This window comes from Crotalus tigris, unplaced genomic scaffold (genome assembly GCF_016545835.1).
Source record: "Crotalus tigris isolate CLP2741 ecotype Arizona unplaced genomic scaffold, ASM1654583v1 scf7180000024364.846960, whole genome shotgun sequence".
NCBI classification, from domain to species: Eukaryota; Metazoa; Chordata; class Lepidosauria; order Squamata; family Viperidae; genus Crotalus; species Crotalus tigris.
The window spans coordinates 211323-232439 of NW_024100532.1; the positions used below are offsets into that span (position 1 = coordinate 211323).

Sequence of the window (21117 nt, forward strand, 5' to 3'; positions counted from 1 at the left end):
ACGGGCCTTATCCGGTGCTGTGCACATGCGCTGAAGAAACAACTTCCGGTTGGTATGGGTGGAGCTCGGTACAAATATGTGAAGTGATTGACGTGGAGCCAAGCAGCGTAGAAGTAGGAAGTTGAGAATGGTTCGCGTTCGAAGTGACTTTTTTCCGGCAACTTAGAGATTATCTTCCGCTGTGTAAAATCCTAGGTATTATTTACTTCTGTAGCCGGTTCTTTAGTATTTTTGCCCCTAAGAGATGACCTGCCTTCCATGGTTCTCTTTTTTATTATTGTACTACTGCCTTTAAACTGAAGTATTTTTCTGTTATTAGATCTGGGCTGCGTTATTATGGTCAGTAGATGGCAGCAAAGAGTCAACCAGATTGTCCCAACATTGTCGTGAACCCAGTTCGTGGGCTTCCTCTCTACTGTGAATATGAGGGTGGTGGTAGTAACAGTAAAATGTTTCATGTGCGGTTTTTATTCGTACAAGAAGGACATCGCCGACTTTGCATCTTTGCAAATAGCTGTTGCAGTCCAGCTGCGCCGTGGCGGCACAAGCCCCATCTGATGCCACGGAGAGCGAGAAGGCGGTCCGGTTTCGGCGCCTCCTTTGGGCGTGAGCAAAGAGTGCGATATCTCCGGAAGAAAAAACTTTCTGCGAAGCCGTTTTGAGAGACTGCGGGGTTGCTTGGGAAGGCACTTTCAGGGAAAGAGAAAGCTGACTGTGTATTGTTGGGAGGGTAAGGTAGCCTGGCAGTGATTTTTACCGATCGATTTTGTTCGCTCCTGGGGAAACTTTAAATACATATCGCTTGGGCATCCCGCTTATCGTCAGGGAATCTGGTTATGGCCCCTTAACAAGCACATTAGTTCGTTGTTGGGCGTGAAGTAGGTAAGAACGACGGAGACATTTAGATAGAATCAAGGTAGATTCCAACAAAAGGTCATTGGAATTTACCTTTTTGTATTCCTAGCCATAATCTGTCTACCAGCTTCAGTTTAAACTGGACTAGAACAGTGGTTCTCAACCTGTGGGTCGGGACCCCATTTGGGGTCGAATGACCATTTCACGGGGGTCGCCAAACAAGGCTGTCCGCCATTTTTTCCCCTTTTCTTTGGCCACGCCCCTGGCACCCGGTGATGTATAAGTGGTTGGGGGTCACCACAACATGGGGAACTGTATTATGGGGTCGCGGCATTAGAAAGGTTGAGAACCACTGGACTAGAAGAAGGAAATTAAAGCTGACCAATATGTGCTATTCACAGGTAGTAAATGTCAGTAAACTACAGTAGGCCAAATTGTGCCTTCATAGTACCTCAAAAATAAGTATGTGTATTGTTCCAAAATCATGTTTAGGATTGAACTGATACCTGACTAATTTTTGTTAGTAGAGCCTAATTTGGACAGTTCCTGTTTTCCCAACTATACTTAGTATCAGAACATAACTGATTTCCTTGGGAGTTACAGCTGAAATGGTGGTGATAAACCATATGTTATTACTTGGATTGATTCAATATGTGTCATCAAGTTGTTGTTGACCTTTAGCCATAGAGCTAAGGTCTGTGCAGAGATAGGATATATAGATAAATGTTCTCTATGATAATGCAAGAAAAGGTGGATAATCACTGTAATGATAATGGCAGAAATATCAATTCATGCTACATGAGAGAAGGCAGTACACTAGTAACTACTCCTGAATTTTTAAATAGAACTACGCAGATAGAAAACACAAACTGGATAGCAAATATAAAATATATACTTTATACAACAAAATATTAGAAGCATTGTATTGACTATTTTTCTACTTTCACAGATATGGATGGGTATAAGTCACCTGCTTGCACCATGCAAGTCAGCTTTGTTTGCCAGCGTTGTAGCCAGCCTCTTAAATTGGACACATCTTTCAATGTTCTTGACAAAGTTACCATCCAGGAATTGACAGGTAAAAAAAATGTGCATAAAACCAGTGCAAGCCATAAATTCCATATTGTGAATGCATACACTTCTCTATTGCTGAGAAAATTTATTGAAAGTAGAATGTAAGGTTGTTGGAAACATTTAGTAACACATGTAGTTATGAAAGATTTCAACAGCGCTTAATCTGAGGCAGTTCTCAAATCTGAAACTTGTTTGAGAACCTGTCCTTAGAGTTGGGAAGCAAAAGCTCAAATGGAAAATAATATGGACAGATATAATAATCTTTCTGCTGAGTTTTAGCATTTATTTTTCCTTTGGTAATTGTTTATCTTTTGTCTAGCTCCTCTGCTTACTACTGTTCCAGCAAAACTGAGTGATGCACAGGAGGAAGAGATCCCTTTGAATGAGGTAAAGAGTTAGCATATGATTCTAAATTAAAAGCAGTGAGCACAAGGAATTAAACACCAGCCATTATTAGGAATTATTATTTTCTTGGCATTCATTCTGCAAAACCTGCTTTTTAAATTTTCCTTGTGATACGTGTACATTGCAAAGTGGCAGGTTGTTAAAACTGCTTATGGGCTCAAACATTTAACTCTCTTTGGTAAGGAAAAGATGCTAATGCTAAATTTCTTTTTAGGAAGTGTTTGTTGAAAACCGCCAGGATGGAGTGTCCCGAAGATTCATTCCCCCAGCCAGGTATTAATTATTATGTTCTCTGCTCTAATACATTTATAATAAATACCATTCTTTCAGAGGTTGGAAATTTTGACCAAACTCTGACAATGAAGTCTTTCTGAGGTTGTTGCATTTTAATTTGGGTGGAAGATCTACACACACACACACACACACACACACACACTCTCAACTGCCAATAAAAGCAAAAAAAAAAACTCTTATCTATAAAAGAAGCAAAAATTCTCTCTATCTATAGGCAGTGAAGGCAAAGTATACTTTAGTTCTTCCATCCTTCCTTTGAAAGGAAACACAAATAACCCTATGACCTTGTTTAACGACAATTAAGGATTATGACAGCACTGTCAAAAATGACTAATGAGTGGTCCTTACACTTATGATCAACGCAGTATCACTGTGGTCATACGATCAAAATTTGAGAGCCTGGCAACCAGCATGTATTTATCATGGTTGCAGCATCCCAGGGTCATGTTTATTACCATTTGTAACTTTCACGGAGAGTTTTCAACTAGCAAAATCAAGCCTAATGACTATGACAAAAAAGATTGTAAAATTATAAAATCATTAAGTGTGACTCAGTAATTGAATTGATGTAATGGAATCTGATGCTGAGCTATGGGAGGGAGGAATAAAGTGAAACATCAGTCTTGAGTTGTTGTTATGCAGTTAGTGGTGCAGAAGAGACCCTCATTTCTTCACAGTATTTATTTGATAGCTATGTAGAGTGTGCGTTACTCTGGGAAAATTCTGTCTTTGTGAACAGCAATTTAGAAAAAACTTTGAGTATTTACACGTTTAATTGTTGATTCCCCACACCTGACAATTGCTTAGCGATAGAAGTTCTAGTCCCAATTGTTATCATAAGTTGAGGACTTCTTGTAGTTCATTTTCAACTGGATTCTCTATTATAGGACAACAGTTTTCAGAAGGAATTTTGTAAAAGTCTGGGAATTAGAGGAGTTGGTCCAACATTAAGCCAGTAGATTCAGGAAGGCTAGTTTGGTTTGTTAGAAAAATTTAAAAAGCTAGATATGTTTCCCCCCACAGTAATGAAACCGAAGTATCCCTCTATTATTTCTGCCATAGGATTAATACATTTATCCCTGCCATTTTTTTTCAGATCAAAATAACCATTCTGCAAAAGTTTTTTAAGTGGCATGGTTCTCGATAATTTGTATGAATTAGCTAATGTATATTCTAATGAAAAGGGAATAGTTTTCTAAGAGGCTTTTAAATGGAATCCAAGTAATTCTTGGATGCAATGGATCCAAACATGTTTTCATTTCTTTGAATGGTATTGTCTATCTGTAACAATTCAGACATTTTCTCCTTGCAACTTAAGCCTGTAAACTGTAGATTTTCTATCAAATATAGTATATAGAGTAAAACACATTTACTATTTAGGAACTGGAAATAGTTTGTGGAACAAAATGTAAACTACTATGGCTTAATGTCAGATTTTTGGTGAAAATCTATGAGAATTAATCTTTTAACAAAATCATGCTGCATTTTTCAGAATGATGTCAACAGAAAGTGCCAACAGTTTCACTCTGATTGGAGAGGCCTCAGATGGAGGTACCATGGAAAATCTCAGCAGAAGACTCAAGGCAAGTTGTTCCCTAGTCTTGAATGTACTATCAGTATTTAGAAAAGAGTGATTGTTTGGGAGAATAGAATGCAGTAATTTTGCACTTTTTTTTGTTTTATCAAAGCAAAGCTCTGATGAATAGTAGTTTGGCTTGACAAAAGCTTTCTGTCTCATTTAATAAACTGTAGAACTGTTTTCTCTTTCTTTTGCTAAAATGAGCTCTTCCTTCCTTACAGGTCACTGGAGATCTGTTTGACATCATGTCTGGCCAAACAGATGTGGATCATCCTCTATGTGAAGAATGCACTGATACACTTCTAGACCAATTAGACACACAGCTTAATATAACTGAGAATGAATGCCAGAATTATAAGTGAGTAATAGATTTCAGAAGCACTACAATATCTTGACAGAATAAAGAAACAGTTTCACCTTGGTTCACTAAAATATTTTTTTACTGAAGAAGGTATCATATGCATGTCTCAGACACATATATATTCAAGCTGTGGCAATTCAGTTTCTCTTTTAAAGTAGAACGAATTGCAGTTAGTCCTTGACTTATGACCATAAATGATGAGAAATATGTTAAGTGAATTTTGCCCCATTTTACAACTTTTCTTGCCACATTTGTTAAGTGAATCACTGGAGTTGTTGAATTAGTAACATGTTTGTTAAGTGAATCTGGCTTCCCCATTGACTTTGTTTGTCAGAAAGTCACAAAAAATAATCACATGACTTCAGGACACTGCAACTATCATAAATATGAAGCAGTTGCCAAACATCTGAATGTAAATCACATGCCCTTGGGGATGCTGCAATGGTCATAAGTGTGAAAAACAATCTACATAATTTTTTTCAGTGCCATTGTAACTTTGAATAGTCACTAAATGAACTGTTGTAAGTTGAGGACTACCTGTATATCTACACAGATTTGATACTCGGGCTACTGGTTGGGTTTCAGGTACATAACTGAAAGAAAGTGAAATGGTTTTGTATGGCACATTGCCATCCCATAAAATCACAGTTTTTTTGTAGGAAGTGCCTTGAAATTCTGGAGCAAATGACTGAAGATGACAAGGAGAAATTACAGTTGGAACTGAAAGAATTTGCTCTTGAGGAAGAGAGGTTAATTGAAGAGTTGGAGGAAGTAGAGCAAAAGCGCAAGGCACTGACTGAAGATTTTGAGAAGGTTAAAATTGAGGCTGAGAAGTTGGATCAGGAGGAAGCTGAGTGAGTGTGAAATCTTGCTACTAACAATATTCCCAATGTTGTAATTTTTTGACTAGATACCTTGGAGTTCATCCCAAGTTTTCATGTTTATTGGTGACGGATTTTTCCCATTTTTTTTCCTTTATGCCTGTACTAAACATCTTTCCTCTTTTTTTATGCTGCTTTCCCAGCTGTTGCTTACTGCATCTCTGCCACACTGTTTTCTCCTTATCCCTGACAGACTTTTTATTGGTTCTTGTGTTTTTCACATTTGCTTAACACCCTGCCTTCAGCTCACTTACTCTAGCTATCCTATTTGATAGGAAAGTCAGAAAGAAGTATAGTGTGCTATTTTTATGCCATCTGTCTTAACACTAGATAGAAACTATCTTTTTTATTCAAATTAATTTTCATGAAATTAATTTCTAATTCATCTGAACATTTTTGAAGCCTATCCTTTTCTCCCTCTTAAGAAACAGATTTGTTCTTTTGGATTTGGCACTATTCTACATGTTGAATGATTTATTCTCTTGATGTTTCCTGGAGGTATCAGAAAGAATACAGTGAATTCAAGCGGCAGCAACTAGAACTGGATGATGAACTGAAAAGTGTTGATAATCAAATGCGTTATGCCCAAATGCAGCTGGACAAGTTAAAGAAAACCAATGTATTCAATGCTACCTTCCATATCTGGTAAGAAAAGCAAGTTGGATAGACTGGGATGGGAGTTAGCAGAAATGTAGTGGAGTACCAATAGTTGAATCTGGTTGGAGGAAAATGCATTTAAGTTGCAACATACATACAATAGCATATTTGGTCATTTAGGCAAAGTTGAGAAATTCAGAAGACTCTGGACAGTATTAGAGTGGATATAATAGTTTCAGTTTAACTTTGCTGCAAAAGTGTGACTGGATACTGTTTTCAGTTTATACTTTACAGTATTCAATCATGGTTGGATTCTCTTTCCACTTTTTAAGAAGCAACTCTTCTTTAAGAGTCTTAGGTTGTTCACCATAAATAAATAAGCTCTTTAATCAATATATTATTCCCCTTTTGGAGGGTACTATCTGTAGTATTTTTAATGAAAACTAATTAGTAATATTTCACACAGGGTCTTGTCCAAGAGCCTTCCATCCTTATTTTAAAATTTCTTTGCCAAACTGACTGGGCCTCATAGAGTTCAATTTTAAATAATCTGGGCAATACCAGGCTGACTTTCTCTGCTATAGACAGATTTTCATAAAAGCTATGGATCTTGATGTTTATGTTTGGAAAATCATTTAAACTTTGGACAAGTGTCCAAAAATTGCTTAAACTTGTTTGTACTGTGTTTAAGATTTTTCTGTTTCCCTCAAAAGCTAGCTGATTAGATTTCTTCTTGCATAGGCATAGTGGGCAGTTTGGCACAATAAACAACTTTCGACTAGGCCGCCTCCCAAGTGTCCCTGTGGAATGGAATGAGATCAACGCAGCCTGGGGGCAGACTGTTCTGCTTCTCTATGCCCTTGCCAACAAGATGGGTTTGACCTTTCAAAGGTAGATACAGAGACAACAAGCCATCACTCCTTTTGTCAGCCATAGAAATGGCAAGATTAGTTAACTTGTTTGCTGGTTTAGAAGGCCATACAGTACTTTTCAGTCAAATTATTCTTAAGTAACTGTTTCTTGCAGATACCGCCTTATTCCATATGGAAATCACTCTTATTTAGAGTCTCTTACTGACAAATCCAAGGTAAGAGATTTCCTCACATTTTAGTTTCCAAGAATCCTTTTCATCACCTGCATTTTGGACTTCTAGAGTACTGTATCTGTTTATACTTAGAAGAGATTAGTCAGTTCAGAACAAGCCTCTAGAACACTCAGTGAATTTCTTTTTTTTTTTTTTTTTTGAGCAATTCTCCAGATGCTGAGTTCTAAAAAAAAATCTAGGTTGCTCAAAGTTTTTAAAAAACATAGCTTGGCTATTCCACTTTAAACATGTTGAAATATATTGGCTTTCTGAGTATTGATGGGAAATGGGATGCTAACTTAATAAAATAATACAGAATGATTTAGCTAATAACATTTTTAGGCTAATGAAATACTCATACATGCTAAAATTTAAATGATAATTGAATCTATATTTTAGAAATATCAGTATAGCATTGTGTTTTATGCAGTATAAACAAATGTAAATATACAGCTTAAATATGTGAACATCATACTACATGTGTATTTAGGGATGTGTTTGAATGTTATCTTACAATTGTACTGTTTAATTTGATATATTATATAGTCTTCTTAAATATAGTACTGAATGTCTGGAACATCTGCATGAATAAGTGCTTTTTGGTAGCATCTCTCTACACTTTTTTTTTTTACCCTATCGTAGAGGCTGCCTATGTTTTGCACTGGGCATCAACCCCACCATGCAAGAAATGTAAAAATGAATTATAAGGTAGACTCTGTCTGACGGATCTGTATCAGTCTAGATGGAGAGCAGTCATTCATTCTCCTTGTGCTGAACTAGAATGGAAGGGAAAATGTCCATGGTTCTCCATCTCAAATGAAAAGGATATTTTCAGTAGGGCTTATTTTCTTACTGTGAATTTAGAAATTGAAAAATCATTGAAAAACCTGGATCCCATGAGGGAATAGGTTCTGCTATTTATTTGTATTTTAAAATGCCCTAGATCAGGGGTCTGCAACCTTAAACACTCAAAGAGCCACTTGGACCCGTTTCCCAGAGAAAAGAAAACACTGGGAGCCACAAAACTTGCGTGCACCTCTCCCCTTTCTTTCTCTTTCCTCTCTTTCTCTCACTCTTTCCTCCCCCTCTCTTTCTCTTTCTCTTCTTTCTCTTTCTTCTTCTCTCTTTCCTCTCTTTCTCTCCTTTCCCTCTCTTTTCCCTCTCTTTTTCTGTCTCTCTCTTTTTCTCTCCCTCTTTCTCTTTCCTCTCCCTCTCTCTCTTTCTCTCCCTCTTTCTCCCTCTTTCTCCTTTTCTCTCTCCCTCTCCTCGCTCTCTCTTTCCCTCTCTCCCTCTCTTTCCTGTTTCTCTCTTTCCTCTCCCCCTCTCTTCCTCTTTCTCTCCGTCTCCCTCTCTTTCTCTCTCTTTCCTCTCCCCCTCTCTTTTTTCTCTCTCCCTTTCTCTCTTCCTCTTTCTCTCTTTCTTTCTTTCTCTCTCTCTCTCCCCCCCCCCTTCCTCTCCCCGATCTTCTGCTCACCTGGCAAGCTGGTTTCAAGCTGTTCTCCAACAAGCTCACACACATTCTTATTGGGCTGGCTCTCTCCTGCCCTTCCTGCTTCCTGCAGAGACGCAGCAAAGGGAGGAGCCCCACCCAATAAGCTTGTCAGAGAATAGGGTGAGGCCACTCTCTTTTTTACACACAAACACACACACACACACACACAGAGAGAGAGAGAGAGAGAGAGAGAGAGAGAGAGAGAAGGGAAGCACAAGTGCCTCTCTCTCTCTCTCTCTCTCTCTCTCTCTCTCTCTCTCTCTCTCTCTCCAAATGGCAGAGGAGGCTGGGAAGGTTGCCGACCCATGCCCTAGATGCTAATTGAAAAAGAAGCTGAGGTTTAAAGGAAACAAGAATAGTTTTCCATTGGAGTAAAACAGATTTTATCTTCTTGTTTCCTGTAGTCTTGACTTGGTTTAGGGGAACAGTAATAAACAACAAAGATGATTCATGCTACCTAAGTTATAATGGATGCTCTTTATTGAGTAAAGAGGCAAAGCAGCTTCTTTAAATATTGTAGAACTGTAGGACAATTCCTTTTGTTTCTAATATTTACATTTATGTCTTCAAGGAGCTGCCTCTCTACTGTTCAGGAGGTTTACGATTTTTCTGGGACAATAAATTTGACCATGCAATGGTGGCATTTCTAGATTGTGTACAACAGTTCAAAGAGGAAGTAGAAAAGGGCGAGACCCGTTTCTGTTTACCTTACAGGTAAATGTCAATGGTGCAGAAAGTAGATTTCTTTTACAAACTTTTTAATTCAGTCTGGTTAATCTAAATTAAGTATCACTTGCTAAACTATTATATAATTAGATGCTATTAATTTTAAGTTATCTCATGTATACCAGAAGTTTTGCTTTTCTGTTTTTAACACAATATATATTAACAACAGCTGGATTACTATGGTTCTTCAAAGTACTAATGCACTAATAAACTACCACATTTAGTGATCTTATTATGAGATTGAGTCAGATAGCTGACTACTATTGGAATAGTACTGGAATAGTATTTTGTTTTGATACTGGTAACAATTTTTCAAGCACTGCAAATATAACTGCTCTTGATACAGTGTTTCTCACATTTCTGGCTGCTTTATCAAGTTATTATTTTAAAGCAAATATTTATATACTTTCTTTTAAAATATCTTTTTAGACTTACTGTTAAAAATGTGTATCCCACTGAATTATTAAATTTCATTTTTTTAGTTTAGTCTGCTTTGTCATTTGGTTGTTGAAATATTGTGTCAGATAAAGAAGATTGAGGTACTCTCTCAGCAAGATCTTTAACATAAAACCTATGTCTAAAGATTAATAAATCAAAGCATTACAAAAGAAGAATGGGATTTATTAGAAAATAATGTAGTGCTAATCTGAGACCAAATGCCAGCTGTTTTAATGCCTAATAGGATCTGTTTTTCCAATACAGAATGGATGTGGAAAAGGGCAAGATTGAAGACACAGGTGGAAATGGTGGTTCCTATTCCATTAAAACCCAGTTTAACTCAGAGGAACAGTGGACAAAAGCACTCAAGTTCATGCTGACAAATCTGAAATGGGGTCTAGCTTGGGTTTCTTCGCAATTCTATAATAAATAACGATTATGAAGGAAAAACAATGCAGCATGATGCAATGATGCCAAAAGTAGGACTTGGGACTGTGACAGCCATACATTATTTTAGAAGAAGAAAAATCTGCAATCTTGACATTTCATTATAAAATGGAATGAAGGAAAAAAAACTTCATAGCATAATTTAGATAACATGTAAATAAAGTATACAACTGAGTTTAGGGGAAAAATCATGATGTATTTTCTCCAATAGGACAGATAAAGGAGACAATATTAGTGGTAGAGACTCTGTTTAGTTATGAGATTATTGCAGCTTCATTATTTCACAGATTTATTTTCAGAATAATTTATCAGTTCTAGAGAGAGTAACACATTAATGTATTTTTTTCTCAAATACATTTATTGGTCTGTGCTAAAGCTTCTGCTTTTACATGTAACATTTATCTCCATAATCCATACATCTAATATCTGTCTTAAGCTGCTACAGTTCTTTGTGTTGTAATGGTTATGCAAGACTGCTGTAAATGGTTTTGATGCCCTAGTCATGGACAAAATACCTTTCTTTAAATCTTATTCCCTCTTAAAGGATTAACATAACAAAATCTGTGATATCCATTAAACTATTGAAGCGCATGAGAATGTACAGTGCCTTTTTAGTAGTTATCTGCTTATGAATCCTATGTCTATGTCAAACACTATATAGTACATTTCTTGATAAGCAGGCTCTTCAGCTTGAGAAGAACAAAGGATTTCTAACAACTATCCACTGTACTACCGAGACTATGCTTTAGAATTGCATAGACTGCCTCAGTAATGCTCTGAAGACTGATGCCTGTGGTGCTATTGAGGTAGTCCACAACCTTTCAAAAGAAAGAAAGAAAAAGTTTTAGATTGATAAGCCATATCCTGTAGCACTAGGGTTCCTAGGGGTAGCAAGCCAAATTTAGGAGAGAAAAAAATATCTTGATTTAATACATTAATGGACTAAAAGATAAACTATATGTACCTGATTCCAATCTTCATGCTTTAGCAGGAAAGAACTTGCACCAATTACTCCTACAGCTAGTAGCATGAGGTCTTCCTTTACAGACACAAATTTGGCTCTGTGAAATTAAAATGACAAAATGATGTATTCCAGCAATAGTAATAATGCTGTACATTTAAATGTACAAAGCTATTTAGATATATCAAAGCAATATGATTAAACAGTTGATTATTTTTAAAGCATTTCTCTATTACATTCACTCATTTTTAAAATTAAAAGATATGTTTTGAAGACTTCCGCTTATGATGGCTAGTGTCAGAATCCAATTATATTTCATCTTTAATTATCAAATATAGAAACTCCCAATTCTGCCTTCTCTGGATTCTGCCATAAGAGGGAGAGAAGGGGGAGAACAAAGGGGCTTTATGGCCCTCACTTCCTTCAGTACACTTCAAAGAGCTGAATGCTGAATGTGTGTTTATTGTAATCTCAAAGCGTTAGCACCAGAGGACCTTATCATAACAAAGAAGGGTATTTGCCTTTCATGTAGTTATCTGAAGTCTCCATCCAGACGGAAGAAAGAAGAAAGGGGGTGGAATTGTGATACTTGAAACTATCACTGGAAGGGGGGTTGATTGGGTGGGACTAATGGGGAACCCCTTAAAACCTTGAATGGGAGAGCTTGAACCCCAAGTCCTGTCTAGCATGCCTGCAACCATTTCTTCTTAATAAAGGATTCCTGTTGGAAGAATTATTCCAAGAGTTCTGTCTTCTTAAGATGCAAAGTGGGGTGGGTCCTTACAGCTAGAATACCTATAACATTAAACTAAAACAGCACATTTCTCACAAATCCATTGTATTGGTGGAGCCCACTTTTGGTAAATAGGTATTGCTTACACACCAAAAGGAGGAGCTAATTTTCAACACAATGTATTCTGAGATGAGGATTGCTGCGTTAACATGGACTATCTATACAATAAAACAGATGTTTTTCTCTACAGTTCTCCTATTAGATTGAGTATATTAACAACAGTACTGAGTCATGCTGTATTTTGCTGGCAGATAACAATGAAGAGGTGAATTTAATGTTTTCATTTCCCAAAAAATAAACATTAACAAAATTCAGTGTTGTGTATAATTAAATAATAGCAAAATTCCAGTAACCCTACCAGCATGGGAAAAAAATTGTATTTTTTCAATTTCAGTGTATTGTGCTAATGGGTGGGAAATGTAACATTTGAGAACAGAAGGATTTCTTAAGAAAATATGCAAATTTAATAAATTAATTAAACATTTCTGTAATTAACAAAAAACGACCCCAGATTCTAAACGGTTATTTGAAATGTTAAAAGGCAAGTAAAAGGATCCAAAATGAAACAGTTTCTATCTAGAGGTTAACTTTAATGCAGGGGTCCCCAACGTTTGGGGCACCAGGGAGAGAAGCTTTTCTGCGGATGGGGGGGGCGTGGTTTCACATGCTGCCTGAATCCTGGGGATGGGGCTTCACTTGCTTGTGCGGCCCGGTTTCTGGCATGCTGCAGCCCGGTGCCAGTCCATGGACCAGGGGTTGAGGACCCTTGTTCTAGTGAACCCATATAGCATCTCCAAGAGGATCATCATGCATCATTTTAATAAAATATTTTCTATAAAAAATAAGCCAATATTCATCCATTGGCTGTAACAGGAATTGACCAACTATCTTGTCAGTCAAACATGACATCTTGGACTGGGGGGAAATGACTTGCCCCAAGTTATCCAGTCAGCTTTCATGCCTAAAATGAGACTAAATCCTGGTTTCTATCCTGGAGCCTTAAAACACTAAACCAAATTGGTTCTCTGGCTATATATCAGCTGCTCTGAGAATATTTATTCTGAAGGATAGCACAGAAAAGATTAATACAAAATATCTAGAGGGAAATATTTATCCAGTTTAATGACTTTTTAAGTCATTTTTCAGTTCTGCTTTTATTTTAGGCTACAATAGCTCATACCAGTGATCTCTAAAACAAAGTAATTATATCTTTCCAGTAACTCCTCCAGTTCATATGCAGTAATTTATCATAGGGAATACTTAGGTATATTTAAGGTTCAAAACTATCTCATCCAAGTAAAGGATTGCCTTAAGCTGAGAACTGCCCATATTTAAACGTTCTGCAGAAAGAAACATTAATATGATCCAAAGAAAAATCAGAACATTGTTGACGTATTGAAGCTAGATTCTATTAGGACAGCATTGTTTACAAACATCTCTGTTAAAATCTGCTAGTGGAAAACTAACCCAGATTTTCTTGATCTATAAAGTTCTTTCTCCATTTGTTCTTTTCAATATGCACAACTTCAAGTTTTGATTTTCCTTTACAGCACACATTTATTGTTAGCTTGCTTCTTTCTAGAACTTACAGTTGAAGTTCACTTGGCGAGGAGTTTTCTATTGAAGACTTCAGCAAGGTATCATAAATATTGTTCCGCAATAGATATGATAAACTCAATAAATGTTTGCACATTTCATGCAGCTCTTTTGTCAGAAGTAAATAGCCATTGTATCCTAGTATTGGGGGGGGGAAAGCCCAAGAATTAAATGTTGCAGGGAAGACAGTGGGTTTCTATACTTGTCATTTAGTTAGCTCCATATCCAAGGCAGGGCTAGATCTTATTATTTCCTGCTTTCTAGCCTTGTGCCTTAACCACTACACCAAACTGCTTCTCATATTATAAGAAACCACAAAACTTCATTAAATCTGTGATGCCTATGATGATGATTGAGAATGATCACTGATCCACAGTCCATTTTATTAAAACATTTTGCTTTCTAACCACCAAGAGCAAAAAAAACCCAAAACAAAACAAAAAGACAAAGAAATAATAGTATTCCTAAGAACAACAGGGACATGTTGTTCATTAGTAACAAGAAAATGTGTGGCCACTGCCTTCCCCTGAGATGTTCTGTGAATTGTCAGTTTATCCTACTGCTTTAGGACAGGGCTTTTCAACCAGTGGTATGGGTACCACCTGTGGTACATTGGCACCTGGCAGGTGGTACATGACCATCTTAGAAAAGTGGTAGCGGGGGAGGGGAATGAGCTGAACTGGTGGCAGCATCGCACAAACCTGAGCAAGAGATGGTTGGAGCTGCAGGGCTGTTAGGGCTCAGGGCAAGCGCCAGGATCAGCGCCAGGCTCCAGCTGGAGCTCAGCGCTGATCCTGGCGCTTGTGCTGAGCCCAGAAGAAGCGCTGATCAGCTGGAATGTTGCAGCATCTCCAGGGTCTTGTGATTTACATTCAGATGCTTGTCAACTGATTCATATTTATGACAGTTGCAGTATCCCAGGGTCATGTGAAGTGACCAAAACCTGCTGTAACCACCCAGCAGACGGGGCAAATAAAAACCAAACACCCCCAATCTACCCCCACTGCCAATCCTCAACAGAAATGCTCACAACAATGAAAACCTCGGACAGGAGGAAGAGTGCAGCCAGGCGGGCAGGCAGATGTCTTGCTTGGCTGTGTCTTGGGGGGCACTTTTTTCAGTGCCATTGTAACTTCAAACAGTCATTAAGCGAACTGTTGTAAGTCGAGGACTACCTGTACTTTACCACTTTTTTCCTTTGGGGGGGGGAGATCATCAAGTTTTTGACACCTTGCTAGGCGACTGGTGGTACTCGGATATTGCCATATCCTAAAAGTGGTACAATGGGTGAAAAGGTTGAAAAGCCCTGCTCTAGGATGTGACTTAAAGATTTTTTTTTAAGAGTAGCAAAAGTTGACTAAGTGCTGCCACCTGCTGTAGAACCTAAGCAATAAAAAGATTACCAATTTAAGTGTGGCTGCTCAGTTAGGAGGGATAGATAAATCAGCATCATATCAATATTTTTACTAGCAGAGCAATATCAATATTTTTACTAGCAGAGCAAAGCTGTTTCATGACATAGACTATATTGTTTCCTGGGTTTACCTAAAACTTCTAGGAGAACTTCAACATAGGCAAGTGGAACTGGAACATTGACTTGAAAATGCAGAGCTTTCAAAATAGCTAGTTCTGATTCTAATAATTCTTCTGTAGTATACGAGAAACCCAAAGATTTCAGAAACTTTAGAACCATTTTGTTATTAACAATCTGTATAAGAGAAATAAGAACATTACATCCAAAATGTCAATTTTGCTTCACCATAGTTACTATGTTTTGTTGGAATGGTTTGTATTGTATATGTTGCTGTTTTTAACCCAACATGAATCAAAATGATACTAATAAGCTGCCCAATTAATTAACATTTTTGTTTATACTGCTAATAGTTTATATTTATTTATATATCAAATTTCTTAACCATCCCATCTCCCTCATATTTGATACTTCATCACTGTGAAAGCCAACTCCATATACAGTATTTCATACATTTCATTCATTACTAACCCAAGCTATTTATGAAAAGACACCATTGCTTAGCAATTTATAACATCTATTTTCATCTTCTGATCAGATTCTCTAGCAAGAAACAATTATATTTTTCCCAAATGCACATGTGTACTTAACTGTCCTTTTTCTGTCATTGAGAAAGTCCATAAGATGGCTCAGAAATTAAAAAAAAAATGAATGAAAGTTATATAATACTGTATTGTTCAAGGCAAATCTTGAATCTCCTTACTTTGTAATGAAAAGAAAGCTTGCTGGCAAGTTGAATGCAAGAAACTAAACGCAGTATATATGTACCCTCCATTTGTACTTTCAGTGAGGCCCAGCTGCTGTCTTCTTCCTTTTCTGGAGTCAAATTAGAGAACTCTTCTAAAAATTTGAGCATATATCTAAAAATACAAAAACATAAATAATATATCTAGAGAAAAGAACAGGTACATACTTGAAATTTGCTTTACAGTTTATAGAAACAAATATCAAAACCATGTAACCACACTGATTTTACAGAGCAAAAGCTATTCCAAAGATCATGAAACAATGTATGAAACAGGTAGAATAAGCTTTAGGACCTTCACCAGCCCCTCAAGAATCAAATTGTCCATTAGGTCTTTCCTGAGTTTTCTCATGGTGCAATATGTTCACAACTGAATATTAACTGGGATGGCACAAAATGTTGTTTAAATACTCCAGACTTATTCTCAGGCAAGGTTTTATAAAAAATGAGCTGGGAAAGAAGTATGCAAGGAATGAAAAACAATCCTTGTGATGTAAACTGTATCTGAGATTGTATTTGTAGACTGAATGCATTTTTAGTGGTGCCCACAAATTCCGTTTCTGATTGACTTTGGGATTTTGCTATTCAAAGCTAGTCATTAAAGACCTTTGGATTTGTAACTGTAACTAAGGTATTCCCCTCAAACAATCCTTTTAGATTTTAAAAAGGAAGAGTATATATTTTAGTTTTTTTTATTTATAGGTTAAATCTGTGACTTGGCTGTTCTAACTACATCTACAAAACAATAAAAGTATAAGTTACAGGAAATAAAATTGGAACTTTAAGGACATCTACTTAGAGGTAAATCCTACAAAATGAATATTGTTTACTCTGTGGTAAGCATATAAATTAATAGTTTTCTCCTAATATCAGTCAAAGAGAAAATAAAGAAATACCTTTCAAATATCTCTATTGCTTGATAGGTGGCTGATTCACTTAGATTCCACTTCCCAGCTAAAAGAAAAACAAATTCTGACAGAGACACAAGAGAAAATGATCATAGTTAGAAGTTCTTCTAAAATGTCTTTCAGAATTTCATCTGTTTAGAGAACCTGTTAAGGCCAATTTTACCTACTATCTGTGTGTCTTTGAAGCAGCCTGCCTCATCGCACAGCTTACTCAAATACCGCTCATTCTCCATAGCCATGTGAAGGAAAGTATCTTGGATAATTCCAGGAGTCACTACTCCAAAGATAGGTTCTGAATACTGGTATTGGGCTGATACTTGTGCAGGTAAGCCCATCCTAACAGTATTGTTAATACTCTGAAAAAATAGTAATGTATCATTAAACTACAATAATTGATTTCTTCCAACAGTTCCTTCCAACTGTTTCTATTAATAAGGAATATAATGATGGTTAAAACAGAGTATAGTGGCATCTATCATATTAAGATATTATATACTTCATGTTAATGCTGTTTGTGTAAACTACTTAGATTTAACAGTATTGAAGTAGTATTAAAGCATCACAAATAAAAACAATTCAATATAAACTTTATGAAAGGCCCAAGAAGGAAATTTAGAAATGAAAAGATAAAACTGATATAAAATTGTGCTCTCTTTGAGGTTCCAGTTGCTAATATTCCTAAATGCATCTATGACTGAAGATTAATTGATGGGTAAGAGAGAAGAAAAGGGCACCCTGGATACCGAAGCAGTAGATACATCCATGATATGGTTAAATGTCTATGGAGATTCTCAGTTATCCAGGTCATAATTATCTCAAAGGTACTTTTTTTACGAGGCAACTAGACTTTCTTGTTTTATTTTGAAGATGTTTTGCTTATCATCCAAGAAGCTTCTTCAGTTCTGACTAGATCACAGCTGTCAAACTCACTGCGTCACCTGTGTCATGACATATCACAATTTTTTTCACATTGCCGGAGCTGGAGTGGACACGGCCTCCGCATGATGCAACTGGCCTGCAGGCTGGCAGTTTGACACCTCTGGACTAGATGGTGGAGAATGGAAGGATTTATATTCCTTGCAGACAGCTGCTCATTTGCATTCTTTTAGAGAGTCATTGAGGCCACATGGAGGTTTATCTGTGTCCTCAGGGTCACCTGAGTAGTGCAAATGGGTGTGGAGCCTTCTTAGAACTGCAGAATGGACTGTGTTTTAGACTGGAGATAGTTGATGTTGGATCCCCCCCCCCTTTGTTGAGAGAGGGCTGTTCAATTTTGGCATAGATGGCCTCATTGACCCCTCTTCTCTCTGTCCAAAATGTGGACTTGGCTGTCTTTGAAAGAGTGGCCTTTGTCTTTTAAATGCAGATGGACTACTGAATGTTGTCCTGATGGGTTTCTTCTATGTTGTGCCATGTGTTTATGAAGTGGTTGTTTTGTTTCCCCAATGTAGAGATCTGCACATGGCTCAATGCATTATACTGCATATATCAGTTTGTGTCTAGGTGATTTAACCTTGGGATGGACAAGCTTCTGCCTTAGTGTATTCATGGGTTTGAAATGTGCACGTGTATTGTATTGGCTGAAGACCCTCTTGAGCTTTTCCGATATTCCTACAATGTATGGAATGACAATGTTGCTTTGCTTATTGGTTTCTTCTTTGTCTGTTATGAAAGAACTCCTACTGAGTCCTTTTTGGGATTTGTTGAAGGCCCACTTGGGATAGCCACATGTTCTGAGGGCTTCCTTGATGTGTTTTAGTTCTTTTTCTTTCCCATCTTTGCTAGCAGGCAGACCTTCAGCTCTGTGGTGTAGAGTTCTGATAACTCCCATTTTGTGCTCCAGTGGATGGTGAAAATAAAATATAAATATTGATCAATGTGTGGGTTTTTTTTGTAAATTTCAATATTAAGGCTTCTGTCTTCTTTAATGTATATTGCACAGTCCAGGAAGGCCAGACTATTTTTCTTAACATCTTCCCCTATGAATTTGATGTATCTGTCCACAGAATTGATGTGTTTGGTGAACGTTTTCAATTCCTGTGTTTTCATTTTGACCCAAGTATCATCCACATACCTATACCAGTGAGTGGGTGGAATTCCTGTGAAGGAATTTAGGACTTCTACCTTTTCCATGTAGAGATTGGCCACAATGGGGGACACAGGTGAATCCGTAGTGCAACCATGTTTCTGTCTGTAGAAACCTTCATTGTTTCCAGAACCTTCATTCCAGAACCTGAAAGCAAGAGGCCTTACCCCGAATGTCAGGGGGCAATGGCTATCAGCATTGATCAGAGAGTGGAGGAGGGGAAACCCTCACCCTTAGAGGTTACGGAGGCGGTAGCTAAAATGTAGGTGGGAGCGGCAGCCATGATGGGGAAATGCAGGGGGAATGCCTGAGACTAGGTGATGGCGTGGCTCAGCAAAAACGCAAGGCATCCCCCTGGGCGTGAAGTTTGACGGACACCCTCAATAAGTTGGGTTCTTCCTAGCTCATGTCCTTACCTATATGGAAGAGTCATACTTTTCTGAGAAGATAGCTGAGGCAGGACCTCACACATGTGCAAATCTGTACATTGGGGAAACAAAACAACCACTTCATAAACGTATGGCATAACATAGAAGAACAAACCCATTAGGACAAGATTCAGCAATCCATCTATATTTAAAAGACAAAGGCCAAACAGCCAAGTCCACATTTTGGACAGAGAGAACCACTGGTTTGAAAGAGGTGTCAAAGAGGCCATCTATGCCAAAATTGAACAGCCCTCTCTCAACAGAGGGGGAGGGATACAATATCATCTATCTCCAGTCTACAATACAGTCCTTTCAGCAGTTCCAAAAAGGCTCCACACCCATTTGCACTACTCAGGTGACCCTGAGGACATAGATAACCTCCAAAAGGGCCCAACGATCCTCTTAAATGAATGCAAATGACCAGCTCTCTGCAAGGAGTATAAATCCTTCCATTCCCATCCAGTCAGAGCTGAAGAAGCTTCTTGGATGATAAGCAAAACATCTTCAAAGAAAAACAAGAAAGTCCAGTTGCCTTGTGAAAAAGCACCTTTGGGTCACAATATGGCTAGTAATATATTTCATATAAGCCTATCTTTAGAAAATTAACAGCAACCTTATTTAAAAATTCCCGCTTTGTTTAAGGGGACAACAGGAAATACGTTCAGAGTTGTATCATTAAATTGCTAAACTCAATTAGAATGTGTGGATATAGTGAATATATTAAATACCTAGTCAAGGAAAGAAAAACTATGCTTCTCCAAGTTTTTAACCTTCACTTTGAAGGGCAGAAAAAAGATACATAATTAATTTAAGGTTAAACTCTTTTCAATTCCTCACCTATCATACCGTGTCATAAAGTTTATGACATAAATAAATTGTCAGTTCAAAATATATGTGACTCCGCCCCCTTTACTTAGTGTTTGCCCTCACCAAAGATGGCAAAAAAAGCGTAATCGTCCCAGTAACAGTCGGGTTCTTTTTTAAAATGGCTGACGTCGTGACAAGCGTAGGTCACAGCCCTCACCAAAGATGGCTGCCCGGTCTTCACTGTCTTCTGGCGTTGGTATATACTTTCTTGTCAAGGTCCTGGGAAAGATGTCGGCGCCGCAACAAGGAAGAGAGTTTTCGCGCGTGCCGCCAATGAATACCAAGCCACAAAGAATGGCACCCGTTGGATTTAATCCAGGGCCGGGCATGGGGATGGTTCGGCGAGGGATGAACACTCGCAACAACGCCTTAGCGCTCGGGCTAGGAGTTGCCGCCGCAGGAATCTGTATCCTTTGGTAATCTGAGCGTCATGGCTGTCCGAGAGGGAAAAGCATGTCGTGGGCAAGTTCCGTTGTTTGTGTCCCTGGGCTCCGGGGAGCGCGTTAGTAATCTTGTCTGATTCTTGCGCGTCTCCATAAGTCCACAGAAGCAGGTTTAAAATAAGGGGCGAGAGCGGAAATTCAGATATTTTCTATTGTACGGTAAGCAGAACCTTGCGCCCTGCAGACCTACTAGACGTGGATTGTTTGTTATTCTAGTTTTCTCTCCCTGATTTTATGAGGGGGGGGGGAGAATCAAGATTGTCCTATTTTGCCTTAGTTTTATTCTTGCAGTTATAACAACGCAAGAAATGACTGGCTGACAATTACTCTTCCAGTGCCCTGGTCCAGTGAATCCAAGGTTCTGTTCTTATAAGTCAAAACTTATTTACTATACACCATCTGAAACTGAAATTTAGCAACTTTGGGAGATGCCAGATTGTACTGTTTTCACAGTGAATGGCATGAAACGGAGTTTCCTTGTATGTTTTTGTTCATAGCTATAGGGAATCAAAATGCATTGCTCCTA

The 21117-nt window shown here is 37.8% G+C and overlaps 2 protein-coding genes across 4 annotated transcripts; one reads left to right on the top strand and one right to left on the bottom strand.

Moving 5' to 3' along the window:
* Window positions 1–48: 48 nt before the first annotated feature.
* Window positions 49–10824, top strand: BECN1 (beclin 1). Of its 3 annotated transcripts, none has more exons than XM_039327670.1 (12): window positions 49–195; window positions 1805–1933; window positions 2249–2316; window positions 2549–2607; window positions 4121–4211; window positions 4429–4565; window positions 5228–5422; window positions 5948–6094; window positions 6788–6937; window positions 7073–7133; window positions 9194–9336; window positions 10051–10824. In XM_039327670.1, exons 2-12 carry the CDS (start codon window positions 1807–1809, stop codon window positions 10217–10219), a joined length of 1347 nt encoding a protein of 448 aa, XP_039183604.1. In that variant the 5' UTR covers window positions 49–195; window positions 1805–1806; the 3' UTR covers window positions 10220–10824. The 3 variants fall into 3 exon arrangements, with proteins under 3 accessions (XP_039183604.1, XP_039183602.1, XP_039183605.1); XM_039327668.1 differs by lacking the exon at window positions 49–195 and adding an exon at window positions 243–882; XM_039327671.1 differs by lacking the exon at window positions 49–195 and adding an exon at window positions 243–730.
* CNTD1 (cyclin N-terminal domain containing 1) lies at window positions 10328–20173 on the bottom strand. The gene is made up of 9 exons (XM_039327672.1): window positions 20119–20173; window positions 19270–19333; window positions 16931–17123; window positions 16756–16831; window positions 15818–15974; window positions 15129–15291; window positions 13577–13721; window positions 11198–11294; window positions 10328–11051 (listed from the first exon to the last, which is right to left on the bottom strand). The coding sequence occupies exons 3-9, from the start codon at window positions 17100–17102 to the stop codon at window positions 10944–10946; spliced, it is 918 nt and encodes a 305-aa protein (XP_039183606.1). The 5' UTR covers window positions 17103–17123; window positions 19270–19333; window positions 20119–20173; the 3' UTR covers window positions 10328–10943.
* Window positions 20174–21117: the final 944 nt, after the last annotated feature.

Coding starts and splice junctions, on each gene's coding strand:
- BECN1 (XM_039327670.1), top strand. CDS start 1,807: ATGGATGGGTATAAGTCACCTGCTTGCACCATGCAAGTCAGCTTTGTT. Junction 7,134..9,193: donor CTCTTACTGACAAATCCAAG/GTAAGAGATTTC, acceptor TATGTCTTCAAG/GAGCTGCCTCTCTACTGTTC. Junction 9,337..10,050: donor CGTTTCTGTTTACCTTACAG/GTAAATGTCAAT, acceptor TTTCCAATACAG/AATGGATGTGGAAAAGGGCA.
- CNTD1 (XM_039327672.1), bottom strand. CDS start 17,102: ATGGGCTTACCTGCACAAGTATCAGCCCAATACCAGTATTCAGAACCT. Junction 16,832..16,930: donor CAAAGACACACAGATAGTAG/GTAAAATTGGCC, acceptor TGTCTCTGTCAG/AATTTGTTTTTCTTTTAGCT. Junction 13,722..15,128: donor AGTTCTCCTAGAAGTTTTAG/GTAAACCCAGGA, acceptor CCCCAATACTAG/GATACAATGGCTATTTACTT.